General features: G+C 41.1%; 1 protein-coding gene across 2 annotated transcripts in view; it reads right to left on the reverse strand.

Moving 5' to 3' along the window:
* Positions 1-16,477, reverse strand: part of glob1 (globin 1) — a 135,014-nt gene that overhangs the window by 22,774 nt on the left and 95,763 nt on the right. For both annotated transcript variants that reach the window (XM_071670661.1, XM_071670662.1), the window contains exon 3: positions 13,015-13,119. In XM_071670661.1, coding sequence (XP_071526762.1) covers positions 13,015-13,119 — 105 coding nt within the window. The remainder of the gene's footprint in view (positions 1-13,014; positions 13,120-16,477) is intronic.

Consider the following 16,477-nt stretch of genomic DNA (forward strand, 5'->3'; position numbering starts at 1 on the left):
CCGTCATCCTCAAACCGTCGTCCTCAAGTTCCGTCGTCCTCAAACCGTCGTCCTCAAGTTCCGTCGTCTTCAAACCGTCGTCCTCAAGCTCCGTCGTCCTCAAGCTCCGTCGTCCTCAAGCCCTAGAGGTTAAGGGAGGCTGCACTCGTCGTTCTTGCCACATGTAAAACCCACTGGACATCAGGGCACCTGTCGCCTCCGGAAGGTTATCATTATTTTTCAATTTGCTGTGTGAGCAAGGCGCTTGTAGCTGCCACTTATAGGTCAGCTGGACTAAAGTTCGATCATTCAGTGGTTTTACACACACACACACACACACACACACACACACACCCCACACACACACAACGCACACATGCGCACACATACATTCACTCACACGCCACACACACACACACACACACACACATACCACACCACACCACACCCATAACCTTGGTAGACATGTATGAATAATGAACAAGGTCCAAAAATAAAACACGAAAAACCATAGGTTAGTCTAGCCTTTCTCTACACGTTCTCCTTTACAAGTTGATACCTTACCGATAGATGGCACTACTAGACAATATTTGACGTCTCTTTAAAATCACTGGTATTCTGGACTAGTTTGGCTTTCTTAGTTTGTAGTTCTTTTCACCAGTTTAACTCGGAGCACAGGCACCTTGTGGATGTAGCCTGTGTTTGTCCGTGTTGGTACATGTGTTTCTTTTCAACTTTCTATCCGTTTTGAGGCAGTGATTACCATAGTGTTGCGTTGTGAAAGCTGTTTACATACCAGTGACTAGTGAGAACAGTGGCTGATGACCCTAAAGCATCTCCTCCCCCCGGTGTAAATGACATTCAGAAAGTGTAAACATTTTTCATCTGTCGATGACGTACGTGATGATCACAAGCGTTGGACACAAAAACAACGACAGCAGAGACTACAGTGCTAACCATCTAGATAAAGAAATCGTGCTGGGGGTGTCAGATGGGCTTGACGGGGTGAGCAATTTCTCTTCGGAGATAAAGACGTGTTCGACGCAAGCGATGAATCACCGAACGAGACTTCGAAACCCCCAAGGTGCAGGTGGGTGTTGTTGTTTTCTGCGTCATTTGTCATCATTTCTCGATTTATGCTTCATTCATGATGAAATTTATTGATGTAATAAATGAATGATTACGTGTTTTATAGACTGTGTTGACGTCATTCATTGTTAAATATGAATTGTAGATTTTTTTCACTCTGATTTCATGTAGAAACACCGTTTTTTTTTTTTTTCATTGATGTTTATTTTACAAGAACTAAAGATAAGATCTTTTAGATCATTTTGGTGAAAAAAAATCATTTCTAATAACTTTATTGAAAACGACGTCAACGCTTTTGGAATTAGCGTGAAGCACCTCAAGGCCCACGAACCCTTTAGCGGGTGGAGGTCGAGACTTGAGTGTGTTAGTGAAACAGACAACGAAACCTACCTACAGATATGGTTAAGGACTACACGCACTCTTACGATCACACACACACACACACACACACACACACGGGAAATATGCTGTGACGAACAAGTCTACTCAAAGACAGACCACCTCACAGACAGACAGACAGACAGAGGGGCAGACATCCTGCTGTGAAGACTAAAGGTACAGTAAAACCTTTATTTGCCGTCCAGTACAGTACAAGGGGACAGATAGACGATTATTCTCTTGATTAATTCCGGACATACGTGAATTATTCTGGACGAGCGCGAATTATTCCGGACGAGTCTGAATAATTTTGAACGAATCTGAATAATCCTGGATGAATGTTATACAAAAGTCAGTGTCTGCCATTTTTAGTTTCTGTTAAGAGGAAATTTTGGATTCATTGTAGAACCAGAATTTAGTCATATACACCTGAACATTTACTTGCCTCTTATTCCAATTCAATTGTCACGTACACAATGAAATAGGTTTTTTGAGTCGTATTTAACAAGTTACTTGCATATGAAATGTCCGCTGCTAAGGGTCAAGGTCTAGTTCCAATTAATGCAAATGGACAAGAAAATTCCTTGATTTGTAATCATGCAAGGTGCATATTGTTAAGGTATATAGGAAGGAGGAAAGCTTTTAAATCAGTCCAGGTGAAGGTGGTGTGGAAAAATTTTTCAAAAAATGTAGGCTCTGATTGAGAGAGAGAGAGAGAGAGAGTACCTATGACGAGGTCTACCCCTGATGGCGGGGCTAGCGCGTTGCGCTCGCCACTTGTCTGGTGTGTTGAATGACTCTGGAAGTAGCGGCTGGAAGCAGCGGCCGGCTGTTCCAATTATATTTCTTATCGTAAAGTAACATGTGTTGTGGTGACCAGACTGGCCACTCTCGTCTCCAGGAGACGCACAGATGTTGCCTTCCTCCTCCTCCTCCTGCGCTGAGTGATGCTCAGTCTTGGCCAAGTGTGCACTGTGGACTACTTCAACGGTTCTTGTTCCTCAAACTCATCGCTAGCTTACTCCTACCTGGGTGTTCTTATATGCCATGTTTCTACCTCCACTTCTCGTGTTTACTTGCTCTCGTAATTTTCATTGTTTACAGGATTTTTCTTGTAAACAAGGAGAATCTGTTTCTTACAAAAGTCAAATAATTATGCATTAGTCTTTGGGAGATGTACTGAGTGTTGTTACGAAGATGTTTATTGGCCGAAATGTTTGAAGTGAATTGTACTTGTCCTGCTGTGAATCAGGATTCGGTGACCTGGTACAGAATGATTAGAAAGTGCACGTGTGGTCACTGATTCACTCCGGTCAGTATAGCTTTAAACGCGAAATCAATAAGGATATAGAAAATATAGAAAACGGCGCATTTATAGTTTTTTTTGACATTTTATTTCTTTTCGAAGCACCGTCGTTCGTTGGGCAACTTTTTAAAAACCTTCCGTGATATTTGAACTTCTGCACAGAGACCGACCGTTCTCAACGCTGGCCTCAGCCCTCTGGCTCATGTTTTCCACTCACATGTTTGACTGGAGCGTTGGACGACTGCAGCCAGAAACCCTTCTTTTCTTTCCAGTAACAAAGGCGCCAGTCAGGGGCAGGGGTTCTTGTGGAGGCCAGACCCTTTTGGGGGGGAGAGAAAAGATGCGGGAATGAAGGAGAGACATGGGAGGTTAAGGAAAGTGGGAAGACAAGACGTAAGAGAAGGAAGGATAAGTGTACGATGGATATAAGAAAGGATATATATACCTGATTCGTTCGTTTTAGTAAGATTGAAAGAAAGATGAGCAGATCTTTAATAGAAATAGAAAGGCAGGCGGTTAATACAAAGGGAAAAACCTGCAAACCCATTGATGTGACTAAGGAGACGCAAAAAATTGATTAGTCGTAAACGTAAATCGAAATATGTATATTAAAGACGAGATTTCGGTATCGTTTCTCTGGGCTGAGGTGGTGTACAAGTTGCTGAATCGGTGGGTGTAAGGTGTTCCCAAGCGTAGACTTCATGGTAATAACAGAAAAATACGAGAAATGGCAAGGACAAATTGTAGGCTCAGTTAAACCATAGGCAGTAAACGAAGACAGATACAGCAAACGGTATAAATCAAATCGAATTACTAGGAGTTTAGCAATATAGTTTACATAATGGTTTCCCTGTTAATGTATCACAAATGCACATAATAATAGTCTTCAAGAAATAATCTTTGTTGGCGTTTTCCACTACGACACGTGAACCAGGTTCCATTTTCTCAATTTTCCATTTTCCATTACCCACCTCAGGTGCCCGGAAGGCATATCGACCGTTAAGCACACGTTTCCAAGACCATTTTCCTGGTGCCTTTGTTCTCTTGAGTTTCTTTTTGAATTCTGTTCTATTTCGGTGTGAATGTTAAAAAAGATGATTCAAGGTTCTATCAATATTTGAATTTTCAGAGTCTATATTTTTTTGATGGTTTCATTTCTTTATATTTTCATTTTCCTTTGCTTGAATCTAGCAGTTTTACGTTCATCTGTGGCTTACCACCATCACAGTTTTTATAAGCTCATCCCTGCTAAGGCTTATGACATACAAGTTTCACCTCAAAATGCTCTTTAACCTCGCAACTTGAATCCAATATGAACTTAAACAATCCCATCAACGCTATATATACATATAGTCGTGTGTATATATATATATATACATATAGATAAGCCTAAGCCAGGTCCCCATTTAGTCAACCTGCCCTGAGGGGTTGATGAAGAGTTGGGTCGACTGTGGACCGACTGCTGCGACTAAGATTCGAACCTGCGCAGGCGCGACCCCGAGCTACACCACCACACCACGGAGGTTCCATCACACATCAGCTGACTCGAATACAATGTGAACACAACAGTGCATCCAGCACCTTTACCTCCTCCAAGCCTCTCACTTCATCCAGGCAACGATAAGCTTATGATCTGAAGCTTAGTAATTTAAAGACAACAACTTTAGTCCCACAACTTGTAGTAACGAGAAGTTTCTTAAAAGTTGCTGCTGTTGTAGGAGGTGGTGGTGGTGGCTGTGCTCTGAATGCTTTAAGTTTTTGGACAATTATTCCAAACTCGTATTCCTGATGCGCTTTTAACCATTACGTAGTGGAGGGTGCCGGTGTAATGGGGCCCATAATGGTGATGATAACAGTGGCAGTGTTGAGTTCATGGCTAAAACACCGGAAACTGAATGGTGCCAATGGCCGTTCTGGGGGTTGAGTTATGGACAAATAATGAGGAGGTTAATGTGGTGGTCTTCGACCTTGCTGGAGTTAATGGGTTAAAGACCAGAAACCTAAAGATAACAGGGACGGTGTCAGAGTTGAGTTAATGGTTGAAACACCTGGAATCAAGCGCTGTTGATGACTAGGGTAGTTAATGGTTAAGTATTAAGGAATGTAATGGTGATGAGGTGATAATGGTTGAAACTTCAGGATGGTTGCCTATTTAAAGATAATAACGTCAATACGCTTATTTCCAGGTTCCCTGGAAGACTGTTCACATGACGTTGTATTTTCAATTAACTGGCATTTTACCGAGCACTGGTTCACGTTAAGGAAGAGCTAAACGAAGAAGCCTCGAAAACAATGTTTTTTGAACCTCAGGTTTGCATCAGGAAGGAGATTATGCGGCATTGTGGACTTAGGAATAGATCTACCTAAAAAGGCCATTGAAAATCAATCGATGAGATGACGATACTAAATGATTACGAATGCTTTAATCATGACCCCCTTATATACGTTATATACATATATATAAAACGATGACTAATAGTGGCATAGGCTGAAGCACAGACAGCCAGATATGGTTACAGATCAGCCAACCACACAGCATCATTATCTCAACACCTTGGAAGAATCATACAATGTCCCCCTCTCAGTAGCCCGCTAATTACTACAACGCTATTGTTAAGGAATGGTAATTACTAGATCAAAGGTGTTATGCGTTTAGGTTGATTCATTCAAGTAATTGATAATGTAAATATTTCATCTTAAGCCCCCGGTTTGTAGTCTGAGATGAAAACCCTTTTATCTACGTGTTTGGAAGAGGTTCAAGGATTAATATCAATAAAAATGATAATAGTAATAATGATAATGATAATAATGATAATAATAATGATGGTTATATCTTAAGGTATGGAGCGAATAATGAATACAAGGACACTCGTATTATGATGATTTTAAGACAAAATCTAGGTAGAATTTGTTCCTCGAAGCCTTCTTAAGTTTCTGAGGTAGTAGATGGTTAGATGTGAGGTTCTCCATGTGTGGTACCCCCGTATCAGTTGTAGGTATGGCACTGGTTCTCCATGTGGTACTCAGCGGTCCAACTGGTTCCCAAGAGACATAGAGGCTTGGAAACCCCTGAACGAAGAGACTCTCCCACCCCCCCAGTAACCTCCGCTAGAGCCGGTCTGGAACGACATGCCAATCTTATTGATCTTGTCGACAAAGGAAAGAGACTCGTGACGAAACTGGATTTGTGGCGAGCAAAAGTAAGGTGAACGGAAGTTTGGTTATGTTTGAGGAAACTCCAAGATGGAGAGGATCTTAGGGTCTTACCTTCAAGAGCCAGGTGGCAACTCTGTTACGGGAGCATTTCCATTCCATACTGGACTTTCTGCATACAGACAGTTTTCCGATCTCTCAGAGTCTGATTATAAACTTTTCAGCATTTTCCATTCAGGGTCAAAATTGCTTCTGATGATGATGGAGTTTAAGAAAACTCCCTCGATTTTATCACCAATTCCAGTGCCCGCAAGTTAGGAGCAGGAGAGAGTGGCTTTGCCCACGTGCCACGGAGATCCCTAGTCACAACCAACTCTTCTTTCCTTCAACCTCTTAACTTGAGGTTAGCCTAGCCAGATGTCGTATCGTTAGGTTCGAAGATGTGATCCCGGTTGGCCTAAGAGGCCGAAGTTCGATGAGCATCGGCTTAGCTTAAGCTCTCCGGCACTGAGGACGCCATGGCTTGTAAAGCAATGGGGAATATCATGCTTCTCGCTATGCAAGCACCGCACCGTATCATGGATGGGGTCCCGTGCCTCTTGTTAATTAAAACTTTCGAATTCTGAATTGTGCAACGTTCTCGGCGAGAGAGTAATTTCCTCATGGGGTTGTGTGTGTGGCATTCGTGAACTTAGTAGCTTCGTAAAGTTGCTGTAATTCGTATATGAAATTGACAATCAAGCACGAGAAGCAGAAGATCTCATCTCCCTTCTTCCTCTGGCCAACGGCGAGGCAGGGAATTCGAAAGACCTTTGGGAGTTACTTAGTCATATAACTGAAAATTCCTGAAACCTTCATTTGAGCCGTTTCCACAGTAGCATGCATTATCAACCTCACTTGTGTAAGCCATTCAAGTGATGATACTTCTCCTCGATTTTGTGACGGATATATAAAACTAAAGATAAAACGCAGCAGATGAGTACCGCGAAATGTATCACTCAGTAAAGATTTTGTGAAGAGTCAGACTTTTCCAGCTTTAGCCACGTATCATTTATGAATCGAAACGATGAAAAAAAAAATATGAACGTTCTACGGAAATGCGAGGGTTCAGTGGTGATTAATATTCACCCATTATACAAGTGAAAACACAATTACCAAAGGAGAGAGATATGTATATTGATAGAGGGGAGACGCTATCAGCCTCTGTTATCAGTATAAGGTCACTGCAGTTGACCCCTGCCTTATCGTGATTGCGTACATTGCTTCCACTGTCCTCTTGCCTTAGCTGCCAAAATGCTTGTTTCTATAGCAAGGTTAATCATTATTCCAAACCTGGTTCATTATCTCCATTGTTCGAACCGTGAAATGCCCATATTAGATGTTGTTTCTCTTGTTCCCAACGGTGATCTGAGGTGATAGATGCTTTGTTGGAGATGACGAACGCAAGGATAAGTACTTTGTTGATGACCAACGCAATGATAGGTACATTGTTGGAGATGACCAACACAGGGAGAGGTGCTTTGTTGAACATGACCAACGCAGGGTTAGGTGCTTTGTTGGAGATGAACAATAAAGGGAAAGGCGCCCCTTGTGCCAAATGGCAGTCCATAGGTAATGACCAGGATATGAATAAGTGCCACAAGTGCCAGATATTGGTATGAAAGTAGTGTGATATCATGCTAACGTCTCATCTCCTGATTTCCTAAATGAAATATGGTTTTTAGGAGACTAGAAGAAATATACCAGTACACAAAGAGTGTAAAGAATAGATGGATCGATCGATAGATAGACACGTCAGTAGGGAAGACAGGTTGATGTAAAAAGATTATTGAATGGAATGAAAGAAAACAGGCCAATACATATTATACATATGCCATTATGAATAAGGAGCAGTAATGCTTAAACTGTGCATAACATCATCTCGACTATGTCATCGGATAGTAATCCAACATAATCAAACGTTTACAGGAGTAGAAAACAACGCCTTTTATTATCTTTTTTTCATTCTATATGATTAACCATGGCTTCGATCGAGCCAGCTGGGTCATCTCTACAAGTGCATGTGGAGCCCTTGCCCTATCCAAACAAGTGATTCAGACAACGGATCGATCGCTTCCTTCGCAAATACAATGTGTATGGGAATCAGCTTCTGTATAGGCAAGGGGGAATGAGGTGAACAATAGCCACCCATTCGGCAGCCTTCCCCCCTTGCCAAATTGTTCTTCTATGTCTTTTTTTTTTCCTTTTTTTTTTCTAAGTTCTACGTCGTGAGCGATCTTCGAAAGGTCACCAGAGACAAAAACCACCATCAGACCACCACGTCGTCCATACGTTGTGGCCAGGAGTATTATTAGTATTGCCATAAGGCAACCGTGTTTTTTTTTTTTTTTTAGAAAATTTTCGAAGTTGTTTCATGTAGAAATACTGATGACTATTTGTCTGCTGAGGAGTGTGGTTTCTGACGGCTGAGTCTGGTGGGGTGGTGTTTAGTTGTTATTTCGTCATGTTTGTGTAGATGTGTTTCGTCAGTGTTTTGTTTGCTAGGGAAAAGCGGTCCCCAGAGCAGAGGTTGCTGAACTGGGGTAAGCTTCTTATTTTTCACTGGGGAGTTTATATATATATATATATATATATATATATATATATATATATATATATATATATATAATCGTTTTGCATTCTATTATTCCCTAAGTCTGGCTGAGAGCGAGCGTCCAGGAAGCGGGCTTGTGTTGCCAGATTTTACCATATTTCACGAATTCCATTCCACTCACGCATGTACTTCATCACGAGGGAGACGAATGTGTGTTGTTGGATTTAATGGCTTTCGTCTGCCAATAGGTCATATAGCCGTTAAGAGAGGCACGTTGGCGACGTACATCACCAAACTTGTGAGCGACGAGATGTTGCCAGTTAGTGCCGTTGTTTTCCAGGGTAGGACTGCCAGATACCACCAGAAGGGCATTGCAGTGTTAGGTTGATCGTCTTTCGTCGTTTATTTAGAGACATATTCTCCTATATTAGTCGTATTTGAACGCTCTGATCTTCTGACAGTAATGCATTGGTGTTTGTTTTATTGTATCGTGTTTAGAAAAGTTTTACAAGACATTTTGACGTTTAAGTAACCTGATGGTTGTCAGAGGTGTTCAATATATATTTTTTTTCTTTTTCATGCATAGAGAATATATGGTTAAATTTTATCTTCGTCATATTCTCCTTGAGTAAGCGAACTTATTCTAAGCATAACACCACCCTTGAACATTGCCCTTAATGAGACTTAACCTTGTGTATATTTATCATGTCTTTACTCCTGTGTATGTATGTAAACTCGTACACCCAAGCCAAAGCTAGATAATCATTGATCGACCAACCTCCAGGGAATGTTGAACACCTGGGTTGGATGCGGGCCGTCAACCACGCCCATGATTCGAACTCATGTGCGTCCGTCCGTGGGTTGGCTCGGACTGACTCATGGTGAGTAACACTGACCACTACATCGTGTCCTGCTGGTTCATACATCGAAATCGAACCGCCATCCACGCTTACACACACACACACACACACACACACACACCTCCGTATGCCCCTATTAAATTAGATCATGTACAAGAACGCGTTGTGGTTAAGTACTGACCTCCTCTAGCTAGTGACCCTCCTCCTTGAAGAAAAAAAAAAAAAAAAAAGACACTAGTGACTCAGGTTCTATGTGTCCATACAGGATATCCACCTTTAAGAGATCTGCGCTAGGGGGGGAGGGGGCCCCACTCAGCAAACTAGAAAGACTATTCAAAAGCCGAAACAATCAAAAGGAAGGAATGTAAACCAAGGGGCCAAAAGGGTGGGAGAGGAGAGAGGGAGTTGTCGACCAATGGTGCCTGGCCACAGTAGCCGCCAAAGGACTATAGTAGTAATGGATTAAGCTGATGGGTTGATTGGCTTGTGTGTGACTTACACTGGCGCTAAAGCTAGGAGAAGAGCATCCCCCTTTTCACACACCTACTCCAACCCCCTCCGTGGCTGCTGGATCTGTGTATGATTGCCTTCGATTAGCCACGCTGCAAATTTCTGTTCTCAAAAAAAAAAAAGAAAAAAAGAGAGGAAAAATGTGAAACACGGTTTTCAAAAACTGTAAATTTGATTACTGAACATTTCACACCTATCAGTCCAATGCTTTATGCACTGTTGCATCGTTTGCATGCAATGGTTGGTAATGTAGTGTGCAATTAAGCAAGGATTTGTTTTTCATATTCCCCCTTAATCCATGCTGAGCCAATGTCGGTTTTGTGAGCTAAACGAATGAGACTTTTTTTTGTGTGAATTGATACAACATTTCATTCGTCTATATTTATAGGGTCATAGGTAACATACTTAGGTAGTAATAGATGAGAGAATTATGTGGTCATTGACAGTAAAATATTCCATGGTCGTAGATAAGAGATGGTACCCATTACTGTTACCCATTACTGTTTACCGTTACAGTTTCATTATCTTTTTTCTTTTAGAAAAAAAAAACTTACTAATTAGATGTTTAATTTATTCAGTCTGTTCTGTCCTGAAGTATTTTCGCATCTGTTTTCTAATGTTTGTTTATGCAGCTACGTTTCTCATTGGAATATTTCTTCGAATAAGTGTTTGTTCAATCTGCTGTTCTTGAAGCCGTAAAATTTCTGACCTCTTCACAAATAAGATAACGTTTTGTACCATGTTATCAACAAGAACAGTAGTAGTTCTAAAAGTTTTTTTATGGGTTTTCACAAATACCTCTTCCTTACTCAGGATTTTAAAGCCGTTTAGTAAGAAAGGTAATTAAGACAATTATAAGCGACGTTCATAAAGAGTTAACCCTCATCAGATATCATTCATGCTGACGTTGATATTAAAGCTGGGTGATCGCAAGGGCAGCTAGAGGGCCACAGAGGCGATAGTGGGGGGAGAACTCTTTTAAGGCGGTTAGGATATACATTTGGCAGGCAGCTGAGGGCGATCTGGTCATACCACTGGGGGTCAGAGACGTGGGAACGAACAGGACTGTTCTCTGATGAACATTGTTCATGAGTGTTCTCTGACAAACATTGTTCACGACTGTTCTCTGACGAACATTGTTCACCAACTGAAAGATAAAAATGGCTAGACTCTCGAGGAAAAAAATTGCAATTGTCTGACTGTCTCTCATTGTCTCCCCTTCTCTCTTTTTCTCCCTTTCTTTCGCTGTCTCTTTGAACATACACAACACACATGCATACACAAGTTATGAGGCAGTGAGTGTGGACAACATGCAAAGGTTTGTAAAGTTGCATGATAGGCAATTTAGTAGTCCTGTAGAGTTCTAGAGATGGGTCCCTCCAAGGGTATAGGACTCCCTTCACATACCTTACGAATAGGTAATTACATATACCTAACTACAGACACACACACACACACACACACACACACACACACACATATATATATATATATATATATATATATATATATATATATATATATATATATATATATATATATATAACATGAGATGGGGCTATCCCCATAAAATACAAATGGGTAATTACAAATACGTAATTGCACACACAGTGGTAATTACTTGCACACTGGAACGAATGAGACATAAATTCCTGAAGTACATATCACACAAAACATTTTCTGGTTGCCAGAAGTCCCTGTAGCAGGAACCTGGCCAATTAGGCCCCAGCCTATTGCTCGTACTGCTATAATTACACTCATAGTTAAGCCCAAGTTGATCGTCTTTAGCGAGAGGGACTCTACATACTAATGAATGCTAATGAGATGTCCAACTTACTCCCAAGTATTTGAGTAATTACTGCCAAGCGATTTGAGAGTTTGGGATTATAACTGTTAATCTTAAAGGTTGGTACCTTTGGTTCCGGAGGATCTGAAAAATGGTTGTTGCGACTATAACTTAGGAAAACACTCACCAAGACCACAGTTCACATCGTAAGATGCAGTTACCCTGTATTGGTCTGTCGGTCAGAGCCTCTTCAGCCTGGATTCCTGGATCCTCGTATTGTGGGTTAGAGAGGGAGGAATGAAGACAAGTAGAGAAGCGACTGGTGTTAGGGAAAGCGTGTGAGGATTTTAGTATGAGTTGTGTCGGAGGGCTGCAAGAACTCCTTTTTTGACCATCTGTGGCGGGTGGGAGGTCTTGTGGTGGCGTTGAGGTGCTTAGACAGCAAAAGATCCCAAGAATACTTCCCACTGATATTGAATGGGTGGCTCATGGTGGTGGGAAGTGTCACCTGCAGCGTACTGTAATCTCTTAAGATGACGCCTCTGCAAATAGGATAACTTCGCTGTGTGAAGCGAGACGCCTTCTGTGTGTGTTGAAGAGAACAGTGTCGACGGAGAGAGAGAGAGAGAGAGAGAGAGAGAGAGAGAGAGAGAGAGAGAGAGAGAGAGAGAATCTTTTTCCAAGTCTAACTGGTTTGGTTGTGCCAATGGAGAAAATACCTCTGGGTGCCTTCGTTGATGAAGGTTCGTTAATCATTACATGTTTGATAACAGCACACAGGAGTAGCACCAAAATATCATGCTCATATGAGAGGACAAAAGGCATCTATACATTTACAGTAAGGCTTCATCGCTCTATACAGCATGACTAACAAAGGGCATTATTCAGTGACCATGAATATCACTCTATATATACGTAAATACAGGACATTGTTAGGTCATCATATGAATAAAGTCATTGTATAATAAGCCAGATAGCGGGACTACGTACACACTAAAGTGGAATGATATTGTGGCAGTAGATTATTTCTTTCTTTTACCAGTATAGTGTTAGGCTGAAGGTCGCTGTCAACATAGCTTTAGCTGCATGATCTGGCTTCCGAGATTAAATCCTCTTAAAAGTACGTGAGTATTCAACGTTCCGCACAATTGCGTTCAGCTATATTGCTGGCCATGACAGTGAGTGATATACTCTCATGAAAATAACATCTTTTGTCTTAATGATAGTAGTATGAACGGTTAAATGATGATAGCATCCATGGTTGCTATGATAGAATCCATCGTCATACATACATCGCCGTCAGGAGGCTCCTCCTCCTCCTCATTATCTCAATATTTAGGAATTAACTGGTGTGGCTGACCTGAGGGCGTGGGACCGGAGTTCTTTGGACTGCTGGACCTCCTCCATGGGCAATCCTCGGAAGGGCGTAAACACCTCCTGCACGTCAGGGTGGGTCTCAAACAACCTGTAGGGGAAGACAATCAGTTAGTGCGAGATAAGAGAAAAAAATATCCATCTATCTATCTATGTATCTATCTATATAATTCAAGCAAGAGATTAAGTTTGTTTCCTGATGTACAATATATTTCATCCAGGGGAAAAAATCAAAGGAACGATAGGAGAAAATAGAACAGTGTTCAACTATGTAATGTTTCTCTTACCACTGAACTCAGGGATGTTGTGACCGTCTTTGGCTATAGCTTCAAGCTTCGAGAATCAGTCACGTTTAATGTCTTTGACCATATGTGTAACCTCAGAATGACTGCATGTGTGATGTATGGTTCAGAATGAGGTGCATTGTGTTGTTAGTTTTCTTTTAACTAAGTATGTGTGATATATTTGAAAATACATGACGTATTTTCCATCATCTACGTTGTCTCATAAACAACCTTATTAAATCGGACCCAGCGAGTATAAGATGCGTGAGAAATCGGATCTTAAATCTGATACAGTCCTGGTGGAGGTTTATATCTGACCACCGAACAGTGAGTGGAGGAAGAGGACGTCAGTGTGGGAATCATCAAATCCTAACCTGGTGTGAGGAGAACCACACTTGAATGGGATGTGTTGTTAAACGTGGAGGGTACGTCGTGCTGGGGAAGTCACTGCAGCGAAAGTCATGCCACTGTGTACATGAACTGACGCCACTGTGTACATGAATTGACAAAGACTCGGTGTGCGTCAAGTCCAGAAGCGAAGGAATGGCAGAGTTCCGGATACTATGGCGAACAGAAGTAAAGAATAGTTGAGACCGGTAGGGTATATGTGAGCTGGAGAATCAGGTTGTGCAGTCCAGAGAGGGAGGGGTTCATTTCTCTCTCTCTCTCTCTCTCTCTCTCTCTCTCTCTCTCTCTCTCTCTCTCTCTCTCTCTCTCTCTCTCAAATCACCATATATCCTACGAGTGCAGTGTGGTTACCGTATACTTCTGGAGATAAACGCGGAGATTAATTTTCGCGAACAGTGATGCTTGGTGGTGGACAGTTTAGCATAACTCTCAGTAATGAGACTATGTATCTATATATAACCATTACGGTATACAAGCTTTATACCAAAGCTGACCGTAAGCTGTAGTAAACTAACGTTAAGCTGTCGTAGACTAATGTTAAACTGCTTTAAACTAAAGTCAAACGACTGTAAACTGGTGATAAACGACTGTAGACTAACTGTACATTGTCTCATGTAAACGAAACGACTGGTAAACTGCCATAAGCCAACTGTAGATTATCGTCATTCTAAACAGTCTCGTGCAGCACATATCGCTGAGTATTCCTTCACGTCTCTGTTATAACACAATGAAGCAGGATCGGTGAACTGTACCATTGAACCAGACGAAAGATAGATTCCAATTCCTTACGTCTGACGCAGGAAACGTCAGAATATTTTCTCCCCGCGCTACGTTTTCTAGTTTGAAATGGAATTGGAGGAGAAAAAGAGATTATGAAATGCATCGAGTTAATGGAGGTGAGCTAAGAGCGTAGCTTCTCGGAATCCCGTTTTCTAAAACGGAATGTGGAAGGTCTGGTTTATGAAGAACCGTCGTCTGCTCTTATTGACTGTACGGTCGTGTCAGGCAAGGAACTGTGTGTGTGTGTGTGTAGTTGCGCTAGATATCGGTTAGTCATTGAAACCTACAACGTCCATTGCTTGTGCATGCCATATCTACCTCCATCCACGAACGTTTGTTTTGGTGTTATCATGACCACCTGAGTGTTCTGCCTTTGATTATCAACACCATAAAAACTTTATTTTTTATCGCTCTTTCATTTTCCTCTCTATCTCACTCTCATTTCCCTCTTATCTCACACTTCGGTCCTTGTTAAACTGCTATTCAACGTCCTTTTTTTTTGCAAACTGTGCCGCTCATAAACTGTCCCACTTTATATATATATATATATATATATATATATATATATATATATATATATATATATATATATATATATATATATACTGTCTCGCTACTTACATGTATGTCTCACTTTCATGTTTGATTTTCCAATGGTCAGTTTTCCTCAAAGTGATGGCCCTAAGTCCCCTTTGATCGCGAACCCTCCCCGGATTCTTACAACGTTTTCCAAAAATTATAATCTCCCTTTTCCACTTCGTTTATTGTTGAGATTTTACATTAATTGCTCAGCTGAACATCAAAGCAATGTGGTTAATTACCTTCTCACTCTATTCATTTTTTTATATAATGATCATGAAAGTTATGTGATTTAAAAAGATATATATTTATATTCACGTCAGTCATGTTTTACTGTAAAGTCAGTTAAAAAGGAGAGAAAAGACGTTAAACACAAAAGCTCGCTTCCTGACCTTTTCAACCAATAGTTATGAGTTGATTTCCCATTTTCTTCGGTCTCTTTAATGCGTTTAAGTTTCTAATTTACCGCCAAGCTTCAGGAAAAGGAATTATGAATATCTATGTGCTCGAATGTACCAGCTGGAATGTTTCCTTTGGTTATTTTCATTTTAGGAAGAAATAACTTAAATATATCTTGTGATGGTTGAGACGGCATGGGCAACTGAATACCAAAATTAAGGTCAAACCATTTGCGCAATCCTATCTATCTATCTATCTATCTATCTATCTATCTATATATATATATATATATATATATATATATATATATATATATATATATATATATATATATATATAAGCTAGGTATCGATTTTGTCGACCGAACGTAAAGGGAGTTGAACAGCTTGGTTGACTGCAGACCGACTGCCGTGGCCGGGATTCGAACCTGTGCGTACTCATCCGTTTAGGCAGCCCGTGAATGCGTCAAGGTCCAAGAATGCTAACTGCTGTACCGCTAAGATTCCAGGAAATGCGTGAATGAAATCAACCTTTATAGAACAAGAAAATGGTTTTTTTACAAAAGAAAAAGACTAAACGTGATGGTTTGTGTGATGGTTAGAGATTGTCGTGGTGTGAGTGTCAGTGATTACACTCTCTGGTTGTTTGTGTTATTTCTGGTGATTATATCGGAGCTTGGTGTGGAATGGTTCGCGTGGTGGTGCTTAAAGAAAGTGGTGGTGAGTGTTATGGATATATATGTGGTAAGATCTGTTTATGGCAAGTAATGATGGAACAAGATAGTTAGGGCGTGTGTATGTTGATGGTATGTGGGGACTGGGGTGTTGAAACAGTGGTCGAGAGAGGAGTAATTAAAGAACTGGTGATGGAAGACGGCAGAAGAGTGTGATGGCGATGGTGAGGACAAGTGATGGTAGTAGGGTCGGGTAGCTGTAGACTTGGCGTTGGAGGAGACAAGTAGTGGTAGTGTTGGAGGAGACAAGTAGTGGTGGTGTTGGA

This window comes from Panulirus ornatus, chromosome 15 (assembly GCF_036320965.1).
Source record: "Panulirus ornatus isolate Po-2019 chromosome 15, ASM3632096v1, whole genome shotgun sequence".
NCBI classification, from domain to species: Eukaryota; Metazoa; Arthropoda; class Malacostraca; order Decapoda; family Palinuridae; genus Panulirus; species Panulirus ornatus.